This window comes from Tauraco erythrolophus, chromosome 13 (assembly GCF_009769465.1).
Source record: "Tauraco erythrolophus isolate bTauEry1 chromosome 13, bTauEry1.pri, whole genome shotgun sequence".
Taxonomy (NCBI): Eukaryota; Metazoa; Chordata; class Aves; order Musophagiformes; family Musophagidae; genus Tauraco; species Tauraco erythrolophus.
Genome location: NC_141477.1, coordinates 10,052,050 through 10,070,013, shown reverse-complemented (window position 1 = coordinate 10,070,013; position 17,964 = coordinate 10,052,050). Strand labels below are relative to the sequence as shown.

At 50.1% G+C, this 17,964-nt stretch overlaps 1 protein-coding gene across 2 annotated transcripts; it reads left to right on the top strand.

Moving 5' to 3' along the window:
• Nucleotides 1-1,184: 1,184 nt before the first annotated feature.
• Nucleotides 1,185-17,433, top strand: LOC104384607 (UAP56-interacting factor-like). 2 transcript variants are annotated; one of them, XM_086619842.1, is made up of 9 exons: nt 1,185-1,266; nt 8,471-8,614; nt 11,946-12,088; nt 14,114-14,241; nt 15,077-15,158; nt 15,592-15,635; nt 15,722-15,796; nt 16,471-16,582; nt 17,338-17,433. In XM_086619842.1, exons 1-9 carry the CDS (start codon nt 1,185-1,187, stop codon nt 17,431-17,433), a joined length of 906 nt encoding a protein of 301 aa, XP_086475968.1. The 2 variants fall into 2 exon arrangements, with proteins under 2 accessions (XP_086475968.1, XP_086475967.1); XM_086619841.1 differs by having other exon boundaries at nt 15,074-15,158.
• The last annotated feature ends 531 nt before the right edge of the window (nt 17,434-17,964 follow it).

Here is a 17,964-nt window from a genome sequence, read left to right as displayed (position 1 = left end):
TTGCAAAAGACAACTAAAGTTATTTGTTGCTCTCTCAACACTGTTCTGTTCTTTTCTTTCATGAAAGAACAGTTCCCTAAACCAACACTTTCAGAAGCACTCGATCTTGCTAAGAGCTATTCACATACCAGGAGGCAATGTTTGCCCTGATTTATTTGCATGTAGAAATTTATCTCTTATTTGAAGTGCAAGGTGGAAAAAAGAAACTGTCTCGAAAACACAAGAAACTGTCTTGAAAACACAGAACGTGCAGAGTTTGTTCTCAGATTTATGTGGACTTTATTATGTGTGTGGTGTGGAAGATTATTTCAGCACATTTATTTAGGAAAAAACATTCTATTCACCTATTGCACGGTGGCCCTTTGGAAGAGGAGTGATTGTTCTCCCAGTTCGTCTCTTCCATTTTGTTTGGTTTTGGGGTTTTTTTAATCGGGCTTTAAAAGTAGAGGAAGATGGTTTAGCTCACATTTTGATTTCAAACTGCAGAATAGCACCAGTGCCACAACCAACGTGACACAGAGACTGAAAGATCCCCTGAAGAATCTGATTTCTGTGAGTGATCGGGATGGTGCTGAAAGACCAATTTGAAATGCATGCGTGCTCCCCAAGAAGCTCACAAACAACAGACTTCATGCCTGAATACAAGCCGAGAGTGCCTCTGCTTGTGAAGTTACCTTGTTTTTCTAGTCTTGAAGATAAGGCAAAGTCATTCCTTCTTTTACATCGCTCAGAAATGACTGATGGCAATGACTATCTGGTCCTGGCACAAACCCCAGAGGAGAAGGATTCGGGGGGAAGAGGGTTAGCACAGAGACTGGGGAATGCTTAGGAGAGAGCTAGAGGGGAAGTGCTGATGAAAAGGATCCCCCGAATAAGCGGGGAGGCTGCGAGGATGACTCGCGGGGTGCGGAGGGGCGGTGGGCCAGGGCAGGGCCGGGCCACGAGAGAGTGCCCGGGGGCGCAGAGGGCAGAACTGGCTGGAGAGTAGCGGGGCTGGCGGGGATGCTCGCGGAGCAAGTTTGGGGGATACCTGGGCGGGGCTGGACGGCCAGCTTGCGGAGACAGGGGTGTCCGGGCACAGAGGGCAGGGTGCCGGTGGGTGGGTGCCGGGGCGGGGTGCCGCCGGCCGTGCCGGCACATTCCGGGCAGGCGCACTGGGCGGCGGCAGTGCGCGTTCGGAGCCCATGGAGGCGGCGGGGCCGCAGCCGGGGCCGGAGCCCGCGGGCGGGCCGCAACCGGGAGCCGAGGAGATTGACATGTCCCTGGGTAGGTCCGGCGGGGCGAGGGGTCCTGCCCGGGCGGGGGGCGGCGAGGGCCGGGGGCGGACCGGGGGAGCCCGGGGGGGCCCGGCACGGGGCTCCGTGCGCCCGGCGGGGCCCGGGGGTTTGCTTTGTGCTTGTGTTTGTGCGGGGTGGGTAGAGTCGGGCAGAGGAGCGCGGTGCGGCCCCGCAGTGCCGGTGCCCCCCGGTACGCCCGCACCCGGCTGCGGTGGAAGAGGACCGGGCAGGAGGAGGCGAAGAAGTAGCCGCGGGGGGGGAATCGCGGCTTCAGACCCGGCTCTGCGCTCCGCTGGCAGCGCCCCGTAACTGCGGAGGGCAGAGCGAGAAGCGCCGCGGGTCCGGAGAGGCTTACGTAAATTGGAATAAAGATATGAGCCATATCCTCGGGTGCGCAGGCTATTTATAGCAGCTTGCTCGTGATGCTCGCCATTCCTCTGGCACTGGATACGTGGACTGTGCATAAACAACTGCTCTGTTATTAACTCCGAAGGCCTGGGCTCTGACGCTGGGATGATAGATCTTGGTAGATTATCGTGTTGACATCTCTGCTGTGGAAGGAAAGTCCAACAGTACCTTTTATTATTGGGTCAGCTTCCTAACTGAAACCTTGTGTCATTTCTTCCCAGCAATGAGCCACTTGTCAGGAATAGCAGAACATTTTCCACCACAAACTCGAACTGATCTCTCGGCTGACGCACCCTTATTTTAACGGTGCTATGAGAGTTTACAGCAATAGCACGTCCCTAACTTTTCATTTAGTTTTTCCCCGTGGTGTTGCACACCCTTTTTCTGCTTGCTGATGTGAAATACTCCTTTTGCTTCTGCTTATTGCTTCCCTTGGTCAGACCTTCTGTGGTCCACCTCCATATTCAATCCAGAATACACACTGGACAAGGCTTTGAGCAACCTGATCTAGTGGAAGGTGTCCCTGCCCATGGCGGGGGGGTTGGAACTAAATGATCTTTAACATCTCTTCCAACCCAAACCATTCTATGATTCTATGAAAACAAGAGCCCTAGTGAAGAACTTTGACCGTGAGGTGCTTGTTTCTGTGCTTTGGGATGCGTTGGGCCTTACTTGCGTTAGCAGTCACAGGAAACTGCAGGAGTTACTCTAAAGCTGCCCTGATAGATCTAATTCTGTCTTAAGAGCATAGGGGTACCTTGAATGACCTCTCAGGATCCCTTCCAGCCTTATGTAGTACTCCATTACATTGCTTGGTTAACCCTATGATATAGGTGCAAAAGAGAGAGTAACAACCCATACCAAACAAAAAAAGACACTGAAAGGGGACAGACTGGACAGCTGACATTCATCTCCTCTCTGTTCCTGGTGAGCTCTTCCCCGCATTGCAGATAGCCCACCCTTGGATGCCTGCATCCACCTCCTTGCAGAGCAAGCAGGGATGCTGTTGATATGCATCAAAGCTGTCGTGCCCCAAATAGCACATGTCCCAAAGGCACACTCAGCTGAGAACATTAACGCGTTCATATCGAGAACATCACCCAGCCTCTCCCAGCGTGCTCTCTTTCTGGCAGACTTGATGGAGAAATCACAAAAGCAGTCACGCAGCCTATTCTTACATCTGCTCTCGTTTGCTTTCCCTGGGCTTTGTGTTAATTTGGACACAGGAGTTTCTTGATAGAAAATGACAAGTGACAAGTGCTGGAGGTATGATGTGCTGTTTGTGATAATCACTCTTAGAAAGCTAATGGCACTTCTGTGCTTCCAGTCCAGTGATTCATTAAGGAGCTGGAGTAGCCACTGTGTCGTGGTTTCTTTTTTTTTTGGACTGAGGGTCGAGACAAGAACCGAGAGGGAGCACCCACCAAACATGGTCTCGGGCAAAACATGACTCAGGCTTTCTTAATAAAACAAAACAATTTATTAACAGTTACTAAACAAAAGACAAAAGGGAACGAAACCGGTTACTTGAGAGGAGAAAGAGAAAACAAGGCCCGATCTTAAAACAACACCTCCCCACCCCCTATTTTCCTTCCGTTCCTGGCTCTGCCTTCCCCCCAGCGGCGCAGGGAGACAGGGAATGGGGGAGTACAGGTCAGTTCATCCATGTTGTTCACTGCCGCTCCTTTCTTAAAGGAGGAGGAGTCTTTACACCATTTTTCCCTTGCTTCGGTGGATCCCCTACTCACAAAGAAAAAGTCCCCAAACTTTTCCAAAGTAAGTCCTGCCCGCAGGATTGCAATCCTCCCCATGGATCGCACCAGTTCGGGCTTTACCAGTCTCGGCCTCTTAGGGAGCTGCTGCCACTCACGTCGGCGTGGGTCGTCCCACGGTCTCCAGATGCCTCCACGACCTCGTCGTGCATTCCATGCCCCATTATCAACAGTACCTGGTCGCGCATCCCCTGCTCCACGACCTCTCCTGGGCTCAGGCATCTCCTTCCCGACGTGGGTTTCTCCACGGGCCACGAGTGGGTCGCTGCCCCGCCGAGTACACCTTGGCTGCAGGGGGGCCGCCTGCCATCTCACACCGATTTGCAAGGGAAGCCTCAGCTCCAGCACACCTCCTCCTGCTCCATCTTTGCTGACCCGGTCGCTGTGGTTGTCTTCTCTTAGATATTAATCCTCTCTGGGGAAGCTCGGCCCGGCGGGCACCCCGGGAGTGGGGCGCTTACCGAGTCCCCCATGCGGCTCCCCGGCGCCATCTTGAGCACATGGCGCCGGCCCGGGCCCGAGCGGCCGCTCGGCCGGGAGCCGGGAGCGAGGGCAGCGCCCTCCTGCTCTCTCCTCGCTCCTGAGCAAAAAGCCCTTTCCCGCCCCTTTGTCCCAGCTTAAATAGGGCAATTCGCAGAGGCGCCGCCTTGGCTCAACCTCCCCCGGGGGGGATGGGACTCAGATCTGGTGGCACAGGGAGCAAATCCCCTCCCCTGCCACCAGAACACCCCCCCACACATCAAACTATCACATTCCACCCCTCGCCTCTGCGAATTCCCTATTCAGGCACAACTTCACTTAAAACATTAAACAAGAACACACATTTCACAAACAATCCACCCCTAGTCCCTTCACCAAACACAACAATCAAAGTTTCCTAAGGTCCTTCTGTTTTCACCACTCTGGAGTCCATGTTTTGCCCGTTACCTCTCCCAATCACTATTCTTATCTCGAATTCCTCTGCCCCACGTTGGGCGCCACAATTGTCGTGGTTTCTTTTTTTTTTGGACTGAGGGTCGAGACAAGAACCGAGAGGGAGCACCCACCAAACATGGTCTCGGGCAAAACATGACTCAGGCTTTCTTAATAAAACAAAACAATTTATTAACAGTTACTAAACAAAAGACAAAAGGGAACGAAACCGGTTACTTGAGAGGAGAAAGAGAAAACAAGGCCCGATCTTAAAACAACACCTCCCCACCCCCTATTTTCCTTCCGTTCCTGGCTCTGCCTTCCCCCCAGCGGCGCAGGGAGACAGGGAATGGGGGAGTACAGGTCAGTTCATCCATGTTGTTCACTGCCGCTCCTTTCTTAAAGGAGGAGGAGTCTTTACACCATTTTTCCCTTGCTTCGGTGGATCCCCTACTCACAAAGAAAAAGTCCCCAAACTTTTCCAAAGTAAGTCCTGCCCGCAGGATTGCAATCCTCCCCATGGATCGCACCAGTTCGGGCTTTACCAGTCTCGGCCTCTTAGGGAGCTGCTGCCACTCACGTCGGCGTGGGTCGTCCCACGGTCTCCAGATGCCTCCACGACCTCGTCGTGCATTCCATGCCCCATTATCAACAGTACCTGGTCGCGCATCCCCTGCTCCACGACCTCTCCTGGGCTCAGGCATCTCCTTCCCGACGTGGGTTTCTCCACGGGCCACGAGTGGGTCGCTGCCCCGCCGAGTACACCTTGGCTGCAGGGGGGCCGCCTGCCATCTCACACCGATTTGCAAGGGAAGCCTCAGCTCCAGCACACCTCCTCCTGCTCCATCTTTGCTGACCCGGTCGCTGTGGTTGTCTTCTCTTAGATATTAATCCTCTCTGGGGAAGCTCGGCCCGGCGGGCACCCCGGGAGTGGGGCGCTTACCGAGTCCCCCATGCGGCTCCCCGGCGCCATCTTGAGCACATGGCGCCGGCCCGGGCCCGAGCGGCCGCTCGGCCGGGAGCCGGGAGCGAGGGCAGCGCCCTCCTGCTCTCTCCTCGCTCCTGAGCAAAAAGCCCTTTCCCGCCCCTTTGTCCCAGCTTAAATAGGGCAATTCGCAGAGGCGCCGCCTTGGCTCAACCTCCCCCGGGGGGGATGGGACTCAGATCTGGTGGCACAGGGAGCAAATCCCCTCCCCTGCCACCAGAACACCCCCCCACACATCAAACTATCACACACTGCCTGGGAAAAGGCCTGATTTGGACACTTCTTTCCTCGCTAATTTGTTAAAGTAAAGTTAAAACATTCCACTTGGAGGTTAACAGATGTGGCTTTATTACTTGCTAAATATTTTCTGGAAGGTTTGAGGTTAAAAGAAGAAATTGTTAGAAAATACAAATTAATGAGGAGATGTCCCTTTGCCTTTTGTCTTCATCAGAACAGCTTGAATTAAAAAGATCCCCTTAATTTCAGACTAGCCCGTTGAGAACTGAGGGGCTTTGGGCTGTTTCTTGAAGGAGCTTTGCATCTAAAAGTAGTTTGTGTGTGTTGCTCACCAGCCTGGGCTGTGGCACCAAGGATGCTGTTGCATCCTCCACAGCCAGGAGGAAATGGCCTGCCTCTTGTAGGCAGGATAGGTACCTTGAGTTGATTAGTAATTAGTTCATTATCTCAACTCAGTCCAGCTAGGTAAGAATGATTGGTGCCATAATTCCCCCTTTTTGTTTTACCATTTTTTGTTTTCACAAAGGCTTTATGGGTGAGCAGAGACCTGGCCCATTCATCCAACTCCAGCACGCTTCCCTCCCGCGAATACCACATCGGGGCTTGCGGCTTTACCTTCTTCTCCGAAGGACTCTCGCTTGAGCTCCCGGCTCGGGCTCTCAGCTCGGCGAGGGAGTCAGGGCTTCCCAGGGTCTCACGGATGTATCACATCAGGGTCACCAGTTGTTGCTCACCAGCCTGGGCTGCAGCACTAAGGACACTGTTGCATCCTCCACAGCCAGGAGGAAATGGCCTGCCTCTTGTAGGCAGGATCGGTACCTTGAGTTGATTAGTAATTAGTTCATTATCTCAACTCAGTCCAGCTGGGTAAGAATGATTGGTGCCATATGTGTGTGGTCCAGGTACCTCAACTTACAGTGCTGTCTTTTAAAGAGTTAAAAACTGTTGCCGAGGATGGGCAGGAGCTTTCAAAACCCATTCAGGTATACTCTGGATACTGCAGGTGGATCACCACCTTCCTTTGTGTCCCTTGTGCTGTCTCTGTCCTGAAACAGAGCACTTCAGTGCAGCTCAGAGGATGCACAGCTGGTTACAGCAGCAGCGCTGAGGGAAGCACCAGGGATGCTTGGCTGGGTCCAAACTGGTGAAGCACAATGGAAAAACATCCTTGGAGAAATTTTGTGTCATCTCAGTGCTGCTAATATAGTTTTAAACCAAAAGTGTCTAAATCACAGGGGAAATAATTGCTTGTTTCATACAGGCTCTGCACCTCAGGAACTGCATTTGGATGATGTCTTGCAAAGAAAGTGAGAAACATCTTGTAGTTCATGGAAGATCTCAGTAGAGCACCTTTTCAGAGCTGTCTAATAAGTTTAAGTGAGGAGAGTCCTGTGATATTGGCAGGACATCCTGGGTCCATCTTGCTGCATTCGAGCTGTTTTATACCTCTTTTGTGGTGGGACGGCGATGAGGACTCAGAGGTGAGAGGCAGCAGTGCCTGGTCCTGGTTCTCGTACTGCAGCAGCACAGAAGCTGGCTGGTCACCCTCCCTCCTGTCTGCAGAGAGCTGTGCAGGGTTCCCAAAATACCTTACTGCTGCTGGCAACGGGGCAAGCATGGAAATTGAATCGATGTGTTCCATGTGAAGCACGAGAGCTGGTTCCCTCAGTGCAGTGCAGACAGGTGTATACGGGAGCACCCAGATTCCACAGGGGAGAGCCAGCATCCCCTGCACAGTCCTCTTGTATTTGGGATGTTCTCCCTCTCTGCTTCATCAGACAACAGCAAAAGGTAAGAGGTTCTTGCTTTGTGGTTGATACGTCCTCATCCAGCTGTTTCTAGGTGAGCTATATTGAGTAATTAAGCAGGAGCATCTACCCCAGATAGTCAGAAAATCGAGTCAGGTGCTGAAGATCGTGGAACTTAAAATACAAAGCACTGCTGATACTCATTGTGCGTGTTACATCTATTTGCTTGCTGGTTTTTGAGCCATAGGGGTTTATGGCTTCAAGCTTCATCTCATACCACCGAGGGCTAGAAACTTGCTTTGTTTTTTTAAAACACTGAGGAAAGACATGCAGGTAGCTGCCTTCAGGAGATGGAAATTGAAAGGAAACTGTCCTACAACTGCCTGGTGAACCATGAGTGTTTGCAGGACCATGATGTCCCCTTTCTTAGCAGTTGCCTTGTACAACTGAGACTCCTTCCCCCAGCCCTCACGTCACAGCCTTCGCTGCACCAAGCTTCAGTTCTCCCCTTTACGAATTTAGGGGCTAGGGGGACATTCATCCCGCCTGTGTTTGCATGACACTGGAACAGCATTTGTGTTGTTTATACATCAGGGATGTGAATGTCCCCTGCACGGGGCAGTGTCCGTGTCCCATGTGTGGCAGGGGGAGCCCTTGGAGCGGCCATCACAGCGTGAGTGCACCCATGGGTGCTTCTGCCCATTCTCCTTGCTTTGGCCATTTGTCCTGCAGCCTCCCAAGTCAGACCTTCTCAAAAAATGTTCTCTGCCCAGCACTGAGCTCCCGACGCTCCTGCAAAAACATATTCTCTTATGTGTGTGGGAAATCTGCAGGATCGGATCCCTTAGTGGGACAGGGATCTGAAATCTCTGTCCTGCAAATGGTGCATACGTGCTGGGTGGTAGCTTGTTTTTAAATAATTAGCTGCACTCTAATCTCCAGCCCACAGGAGCCGAGTGATTTGATCCTATACTTTCTGAGCTAAGCTTAATCTTTTATTGTTCGGCCAGCATAGCTCGCAGAACCGCAAACTCCGTTTTTGCTGCGGACAATTGCAAGCACCAAAAGTGGGAATTGCTGTCGGTAGAAAGTGCAGGTTTTACAGGTTCCCCTTTTGCCATTTCGATCTAGATGACATCATAAAACGCCACAGGAAGGAGCAAACAGATGCCGGCGCCGTGGGGAACAGGCAAAGGCAGCAGGTCAAGAACAGGAATTCGGCGTACGGGTATGGGCGGCCCCGTTTCTGCGCCTGGATGCAGAGGAATTTGCAAGGTAGGTGAGTGCCTTGGGAGGGTGGAGGTCTGCCAAGCTGGAAAACACATTTGTGTAACAAAATACAGCTCTTAAATCCTTCTCCTGTCTAATTCCTGTGTGCGTATAAGATGTACTCGGGCTCTGAATAGCTTTTTTCTCTGCAACAATGGAATATCAGGGCCCTTTCAGAGCATAAATTCATCCGTTTCTCTCCCTTCCACCCTCTCATGAATTACTAATTCAGAGTGACTTAATATCTATTCTCTATTCCCTTTTGGCTTTGCATATTTTAATTATGCCTCTTCCTAATCCTCTTTTTCCCAGAACACACGTAAATTACCTCTTCAGTAACTGTCTTTGATAGCTCAGTTATTGGAGCTAATTTGTCACTTTTGCCAACTGTGCTATTTTTATGATTTTTTTTTATATTACCATGTGATCACACACTAATCTGTGTCTGGTTCCACTAGCTTTTATCTACAAAGCCAAAGTGATCTGCTGCATGAAATGCCATATCAAAATTTCGCTTTTTTAAAAAATTACTGCTAAATCTTTTCATTGAAGATTTTGGTGACGTTTTGCAGCAATTTCTTCGCAGTCTTCCCTTGGAGTGCCAATGGCACATCAGGACAGTGGGATTGCTGGGAGCAATCCTGCCTGTCTGTGATCTGCCTCCCACTCTCATGTTCTTGGTCTCCACCACATATTGCCTTACCGAGAATCGTTCCGGTTCAAAACAGAATGATGATAATTGCCCTTTGCAAATTGATTTTTCTGTCAAAAACACAGGCATATTGATATTCTTCCACACTCGAGCCGCTACTGCATGCAGAGTCAAATAAATAATTTTTTTTTTCTAGCTATTCCTTAGAAAGGAGAACTTTTCTGTTCATGTATAGAATTATTTCTGCTAGTCTTAGTATTTCATAGGTTTTAACAGAGTCTGAATTCAGCCCTGCCAAGTGCAGAGACCCACCATGCTGTGTGAAGTTGATGTCAGTAGCAATTTTGGGAAGCTCAGCACAACTGGGAATTTAGCCCATAATTCTTTGGGGGCTCATTTCACTTCGGTCCCTGGTGAAATGCCGTCCCTTCTGGGCTGAGGTGTGATAACCATTATCAAAATGAGGATCAGAACAGCCCAGCGCTGTAATGACAGAGTGTGGAAAAAGGTATTATGCTGATTAGACTAGCAAGAGAATTCGTGCAAGCGAAGTGCTGTTATCCCGCCTGGAATAAGGCTTAAACCATCTCCCCGTTGGGGAAGGATGATTTTTAATGATGAGACATTTGAATTTCAAATCTCCTCGGAAAAAGAGTCTGTCAGAAGTTGGAGCTTCTCCCCAGACTGGACTTGCTGGGCAGAGGTGCCGCTCAGCCAACCCAGATGTGCTCAGCACCAGGCTCTGAGCATGTGCCCAGACAAGAGGGGGTCCTCCGCAGCTGCTGATGCTGTGGGGTTTTAGTCAAATATTCTTTCATTAATAAATACTGGCCAGACTTTTTGCAGAGATGGAGCCTCCCATGCGTCACACTTCAGGATACGCGTGGCAGACCGGGGCCCTGCTCCCCAGCCGGTGTACACGGGGTACCCCTCAGAGGCTGGCAGCTCCATCGTTAGCTGTCAGCACTGGCTGAGGCTCAGCCGAGCGCGCTGCTGAGCAGGGGCTCTCCAAAATGAGCTGACTGACGGGCCTGATTTTCCAGTCAGGGCTGCCTTTTGCATCAGTCCCTCCCATCGCACCGACGAGATGCCCGGGAAAGGTGGCGGAGCTCAGTCTGTCTTGCTGCAGAGGAGCTGCCCTCTCCGGGGTGCCCGGGAGCTATGTTGCAAGGCTGGGGGCACCCAGGACAGCAAGAGAGACGGGCAAGCCCAGGGTAGTTGTTGAAGGGAACAAGAAAGGGAAAAACAGACTGTGGGGGCAGAACCAGGCAGGAAAAAAAGGGCCGTTAAACCCAGCAAGACATGTGGTCAAAAAGACACAGATGGCCAAAATTCAAGTGTGTGTTGGGAGAGGAACATTTACACACCTGTGGTGAGAGAGTGTCATTTGCGAAGAAAATAACTATTGGCCCCACAGAGCTTGTGAACAGCGTTGTGTTTTTGTGAGTGCTTCCGACTAGCAGTCCGATCACAGGGAGCGGAGCATCCCGACGTGCTGGTCAGGAGGTGCTTCCCACGGGCACACCCTGGTGCCCTTTTGTTTTAGAGCCAGAGCAGCTCAAATCATCTTCATTCGTATTCCAGCGTAACCAGCCCACGCTGGCTCTGACCGGTGTTACACCCTGGGGCTGGAGCCTTCATTAATCACTGCGGTGATGGCCCCTGACAGCAGTGTCACCGCTGCCTCCCAAGACTTCATTGCTAATTGCTCTGAGTCATTATAAATCGCGGTGATGTAGGAGTCGATGGTGTAGGATCAATACACGCGTCTAACCGGTCTGTGGTTTGTGTCAGTGGGGTTCTGCTGTATGGTGCAGGGGTTTAACCGTATGCCCGCTGCCCACTGCCATGCCTTGTGCCTGATTTACGTGCCCCTCCGAGTCCGGGTGCGCGTTTCACTGGTATCGCAACATGGAAAATGTCTGCTTCCTGATGACTACAGAAGTTTATCGTGTGGCGTAATCAGGCTTTAATGCACTCTGCCTCCATCTGACAGAGTGGTTTCCTCTCACTCGATGCTTAAGCAGGTTTCAAAATCATAAAGAAACTTAGGGAAGCACTTAAATGCAAGGTGGGCTGTTGGTGTGTATGTACTATGCAGATACGTAAAACAGCAGCAGAAGGTGCCCCCTTCAACATATGCAGTGAGTAAGGATATGTCAAGCTCAAAAATTAAAATATATGTATACATATAAAAATTATGATCCAGTCTTCACTTATCAAGTGCTATAATGTGGGCATTTGGAGCTATTTCAGGCTGCTGTGGGGTTGGCTTTCAGATGCTCGAGTCGCTTGCATGTCTGTATCAAAAGGCTTTTCCATTTCACAGTTAATTCGTAGCAATGTGAGCTCTGACAACAGATTGACAGGTTTCTTGATTTGAGTGTTCCTGCCTTTATTAGGAATCAGAATTCTGGAATGCTTTTCTCTTATATATTCTTTCAAATCAAATAACGTGTTTGTCAGTTCTACATATAATAAGAATGCTAGTGAGACATTGGAAAGATAAATTATTTATATATTCTGCAAAATTAATTTACTTTTCTGGTATAAATTAATGTGTTTCTTGCATCACTATTTATATAGATACTCCTGTATCATATTAAGTTAACCTTGTAACTCATTTGCAAAACTGTAATCATAAATTGAGTTTTGAAGGGTGCTAAAATAAGTTTATTTTTGTAGGACCTAACCGTTTTAGAAGAGGGTTTGGACAACAACAATACAATCAGAGACGGTTCAGGAATACTGTGCCTGGTCCCAGGAGAAGATCAGCTGCCACATTAAATGGAGTGAGCCCCTTAAATCGCCAGGCATCGACTCAGGAGGTAGGGGGGTAAGGAAGGTACAGCTGTTCCCAAATGTCATGTAGAAATCTGCCGGATTTTATGATTCTGGATCACCCCAAAGAACAATCTACCTAAAAAATTTACAGGCACCATCTTTTATATGTCTGTGCACAGAATTTGTATGCATAGGTGGGTACAGACACATATGCATATAAAATAGCAATTTTCCTGTTGGTTTTATAAGCTTATGACTCTACATAATTTCACTGAATCAGTTCTCATGGGTTTTACAGAAAAGATTTTTTAAAAAATGTATTCTTGAAAGATTTAAAAATATTTCCATAAAACCAAATTCCATGTCATCTCATCTTACTATTATTATCATTTAGAGGAGGTATGTTACGATTCACCGTTACTTGTCGTCCACCCAAAGCATTTTTCAAGGTCCAGTGAAATCAAAGGACAGACTGTTGTTGGCTTCAGGTGGCTTCGATTCAGAGACATACTTTTCACTAGAAAGTGGCTTTCCCCCACCCTGAGACACTGGTTCCCAGTGCTGTGACAAGCCATGGATCAGATTACCCATGTGCTTCAGTGTAAAATGCGTGGGTTTTTTTTAATTCGTGGCTTTCCCTTTTTGAAGGTTAAGTGTTTAGGTCTTATCTCTGCTCAAAAACTGAAAAAAAATATTTAAATATTTTCATTTGATTTTTGAGGTATTTTAAGACTGAGCAGGTGAGAAGGAAGGTACACATTCACCATTAAAGTAATTCTTACAGCTTTCTTCTGAGCATCACTAATGTTAAACTGGCTTGGTGTAGAAGGTGGAAATCAAGCAGGTAGATAGTCCTCTGTGAGAGGAGGTTATTTTTTCTGCACTGATGAAAATCCACTCAGTTAGGAGGTCACATATGCTTAGTAAGCTTTTAAAATAACACCAAAGTAGCGAACATGATGGCACATTTCATGGCTGTGTCCTGGGGGTATAGATAAGGGAGCCCCAAACTGAGCAGACATGTGCATGGAGTGCGCTTATTCCTGAAAATAAAGACTGTGATGACTCAGATATTGAGTGTGGCTGGGTATTAACGGAAAGTAATAAGCAGTTGCTAGGAGGCATAATTCCATGATAGCTTCCATTTTGCAGAAATAAACTAAGTGGGAAGAATGTGGAAACACATCTCAGTTAATGGGTAGTAACAATGACAGTGGTTGTCCTACAGAGATAAATGGCATAGAGCGTGTGGCAGGAGGACCTGCACTGCTGAGGGGCCTTCTGATGTGCTTCGTGCTTCAGGGCTTGGACCAGACAACCTACATGTCCAAACAGGAAAGAGTCAATGACTGAAAGGAAACCTGAGCAAAGCTGTAAATGCTTGGCTTGTATGAGATTTGCTCTCCATTGACTAATTTTTTTTTAGGTATTTCTGCTCTGTTAGAATGAAACATTCTTCCTGTTATTCCTTCATTCCTAGTTTCATGCCCAGGAGCCGAGGTGCGCACACTGATTGTTGACAACAGTGTATACTAAGTCCAGATGTTGAGACTACAGCAACACTGCTTGGTAGTAATATGCCTGCTGTAGATACAAAACACCATGGAAGAGACCAATTTTTAATAGATTTAGCAAGAAATCAGTTTCCAATCAAGAAAATGTCAAAGGAGATGGAAAAAAAAAAAAAAGCACTTGCAGAGCAGGGTTGTTCTGTTGCAAGAGTGCAGAAGTTGCAAAAGGAAAAACATTTGGGAATAAGAATATGGGGAACGCAGAGCACACAGTGCGGGGCTGAGCCCCCTTTGAAGCAATTGCAAGCGGTGCCGGATGCATCCGTGAGCAGCGAGGGAACGGCTGCCGTGTCAGCAGTCACCACCTGCCCATCGTAGCAGGCTGGATTTCCCCCTGGACAGAGCCAAAGAAAATGCCAAATAAATGCCCCGGCTTCTCAGGCAGCGGCAGTCAGCGGAGGGAAGGACCGCCGCATGCTGTTGCTTGCGCTCGCTCCCTCTCCGTGTGCCGAGGTGGCAGCGCGGGTGGCGACAGCTGGGCTCTCGCTGCTTTTTCAGGGCAACAAGAACAGCGATGCTTTCGCCAAGAGCAGCAGCAGTGGGCAGCCGGAGGGACGGCAGCGGCCACCCCCAGGCCCCAAGAGGTTCAGAGCAGCTGCTACCAGCACCTGCGCCCCAGGGAAAAGGTAAAATTTTTTGTAACTCTGGAGTTTTTTGGTTTTCGGCAATTCCCTGTGAAGCTCCCAGGGCTCTGCTCTTGGTCTGCGCCAGCTGGGAGTGGCTACGGCCGTGTGCTCACGCAGCGTGAGAAAAATACCCCTGGGGATGTTAGGAAAGCATCTGGAAATAAAACAACTTTGTGCCGATAGTTAATAATTCAGGTATTGGATCTGTCATTTCATTTTAGAAAGCACGGGAAGTGTGACCTCTGTATTTTTATTAAACTCTGTCACTTTGGGGAAAAATATGAAGAGTGAAATAGCATTTCTTTTCATAAAGGCAGGAAATACAGATCCCAGCTGTAAGAGGTGGGCAGGGAGAGGGCATCTGTCCCGGCGAGGGGCTGCAGGAGCCGACGCTGTGCCCGGGAGCTGTGCTGAAAGCAGGCTGCCAGGCACTGGGCACAGCCTCAGAGCCTGTCTCGTTGTGGTCCTTGTGTTCTTGGAGCTCGAAAGGAAGCTCCAATGCAATCCCATCTTTGCTCTGTGTAGAGCAGAAACTGAATGACCTCCAGAGGTCCCTTCTAACCAGATTTTTTTCTATGATTTTCTTCCATGATTTCATGAGCAGAGTTCAGAACAAACACAAGCTGTTGTTTCATCTGAGCGGAAAAACGAGTTCCTCTGAAATCTTTTGCTGGCAGAAAAACCTGTTGGGCTGAGCCTGGTAATGCGCAGCCTCATTTGCTTCTCATGCTGCTTTTTAATACCGTGCTGGGTTAGGTATTTCAGCATTAAACTTTAGGAGAGATCTGGCATTGTATTCACCTATGTCCTTTTCTCTCTCCTCCTTTTCCAGCAGGCCCTTTCTGCTAAACAGAGGACCAGCCTTCCAGCAGAAGCGGATGCAGCAGCGGTTCTCCAAAGGCAACTTTCAGAAAGGGGTCAGTATTGCAACATTTTTTCTGCAACCTGCTGAAGGTGACAAGCCTTCGCTTTTACCAGCCATTGCCCAGTTGTATCTTTGCTTCCAAAAGTAACTGGGAGAGATGGATGATTTTAATAACGATCATATTCCTAGGAAAGTATTTGCAGGACAGGCAATTTTTAATGCAGCTTAATATTCTGGCAGCTGGAAAATAAAATCTGGGCAGGTGATAAAAGTAAACCTTGCAGTTTATACAGCAGCACAAGCAGGGCAAAGTAAAGCCACCCGTACAGATCACTGTGACAGCAGGAAACCTAAGATTAGGAAATTTCTTGGCAACATGCAAGGAAAGAGCTATTCAGATACACCAAATGAAATGATGGAAAAGGAGTCATTGTTTCTGAGTGCTAATTCTTTAAGTCTGTTTTTTTTTTAAATATATTTCACAGCAGATGGATGCTAATGGAGAAAGGAAACCACCAAGGATGAGAAGGTAACTGGTGAACAAAGGCATGCTGCAAACACGACGTGCTCTTTCACGCTCAAATCGAAGCTGGATACATCTCCCTGTCTTGGCAGGTGGCAAGTGAAACCCAGCCCCGGAGCGGTTCTGACGGTTTCTGTGGCTAATCCCCAGGCAGGCCAGACAGGCGCGTAAGTAAATGAGGTGATTTGTTAGGATGGGAGCCCTACAAAAGCCATTGCAAATCCCTTTAGCATTATTGCAGCTTCGCTTCTTCCATAATGAGCATGCAATGAATGGTTCACACCCAAACTGGTTGGCAAATGGTGTCTCATTCCCTTCCTGGCGTATCTGAAAGAAGACGGTAATTACCGTGCGGCTCGTTTGTTATCCAGAGTAAGGAGACATGGAAGCGCCAGCAGCGCGTGGGAGGTGGCAGGCTGGTTGTGCTCGATGTGGGGTGTCACGGGGGAAGCGCCGTGTGCCCCGAGGGGACACGGCAAGTTCACTGTGTAAGGGGGGCGCAGAGGCTGGAAGGGGCAGCTTCACCTCTAGGCTGAGCCAGTGCAGCGGCAGGACCTGGCACCCAGCTGGGGGCAGGAAGAAGGATGGGTGCGGGCACTAGGAATGTCCTTGGCACAGAGGGCACCCTGTGATAGCCTTGACGTGACACAGTCCCCAGTGCTGGAACTCTGCCTGCACAGCAGCTCTCCTGGTGCCCTTTAGACTCACCCAGGCTGCCATGAGACATGCCACAGGACGTATGGAGCGTGCAGGTGCCTCCTTTTCTCCTCGCTGGTTCGTGGACGATAGGAAGCGAGCTGCCTTAGCATCCTCAGTGACTGCACATCTGTGCTTTCCCCAGGCCAGGATCCAAGCGCCCGTTCCTGCGAAGCCAGAGGCCCCCACCATGGGCCACCAAGCCCCAGCCCAAAGGGGTGCTGCTGAGATTCAACTTCCGCGCGATGGCCAACCAGGTAGAGGATTGTCGACGGACAGGCAGCGCCTTGCACCCTGCAGCAGCCCTGCCACTAAGCTGTTAACATCACGCTCAGGTTTTTGGGGCTGCCAGTTGGGTTTATCTAGCATAACCCAGGAGGAAAGTCCTGTAGCCGTGTTGGCTAGCTTCCTCGCAAAACTGAACGTGCCTGAGAAGACTGTTCAGCAGCTACAGACTCAGCCCAATTTTTCCAACTCTGTTGGCCTCTCTTGGCGTGTCCATGTGCTTGCTCAGAGCAGGGAGATGCTGCTTGTGAGCGGTCCTCGCTGGGGGAGACCATTTCGCTATCGGTGCTCCCCACTCCTCGGAGACATATGGCACTTCTGGGCTTTGCTCTCTCTTTGCTTTGGTGACCTTCTCGGTGCCATGTTTTGTGCTGAAGTATGGTCCAAGAGCCCTAGGGCAGGTCAGAAATCCTACTCCACCTTCTTCATTGCCGATGTTTCTTGTCTGGATGGTTTGGTTTTACTTGACGCCTTGTGCTCAAATGCCATCTGCTTGCTCCTGTTCTTGCCGAGAACACCCCATGTCTTGGGGCTGGGCACTGCTTGGAGGTTTTCCAGCCGCACACAATCTGTTGAGCTCCATGTCTCTGTGTGCTGAGTGGTTTAATTGACTAACCGGCTGTGAAGCACCGTCCTGACTGATGGGCTCTAATCAATACCCTGCTACGAGTTTGGCCGTGCTTTGCCATGGGACACAGAACTGACTCGCTCTCCCTTTCCCCTGCAGACCAGCCTGACGCTGGATGAGAGGTTCTCTGGTCTGAGGAATAAGAGGCGCTTTACAGCAGCCAGGAGCGCCGGCCGGACGGTCACCATGCCTTAGCACCGCATGCTCCTCACAGGGACTGCCCATAACAGTCCAGGCCCCGTAACGGGCAGCTCAATAAAACTTGATAGATTTCCTCTGAGATAGCTAACTTGGCAATGTGCCGTCTCCTTCCTTACACACAGAGTGAATGAGCTATTGAGGGCAGGGATGAGGCAGGATGAGAGTCGGGGCCAGAGCACAGGGCAGGTGGGACGTGAGTGGGGTGGTGGAGGGGGATGAGCAGAGATGGATTTCTTGGGAGCGCTGTGCTGGGGAGCTGCAGGGCTGGCACCAGCCCTGACCCCCTGCCAGGGCACCCTGTGCTCCCCGGGGTGACTTCTGCAAGAGGGAGGGGAGACCAGCTCCAAGCCATACCCATGGAGCCTTCCCTGCCTTGTCAGATGGGTGGAATGGGGTTGAGGACACTGCAGCTGCCCGTGTGGGAGACAGAGCGGGAAGCAGCGCATGTGCAGGGACGTGCCTCAGCAGCAGCACCAGTGGGGATGCTCAAGCTGCCCACATTCCCCAGCATCCACCTAATTGTCC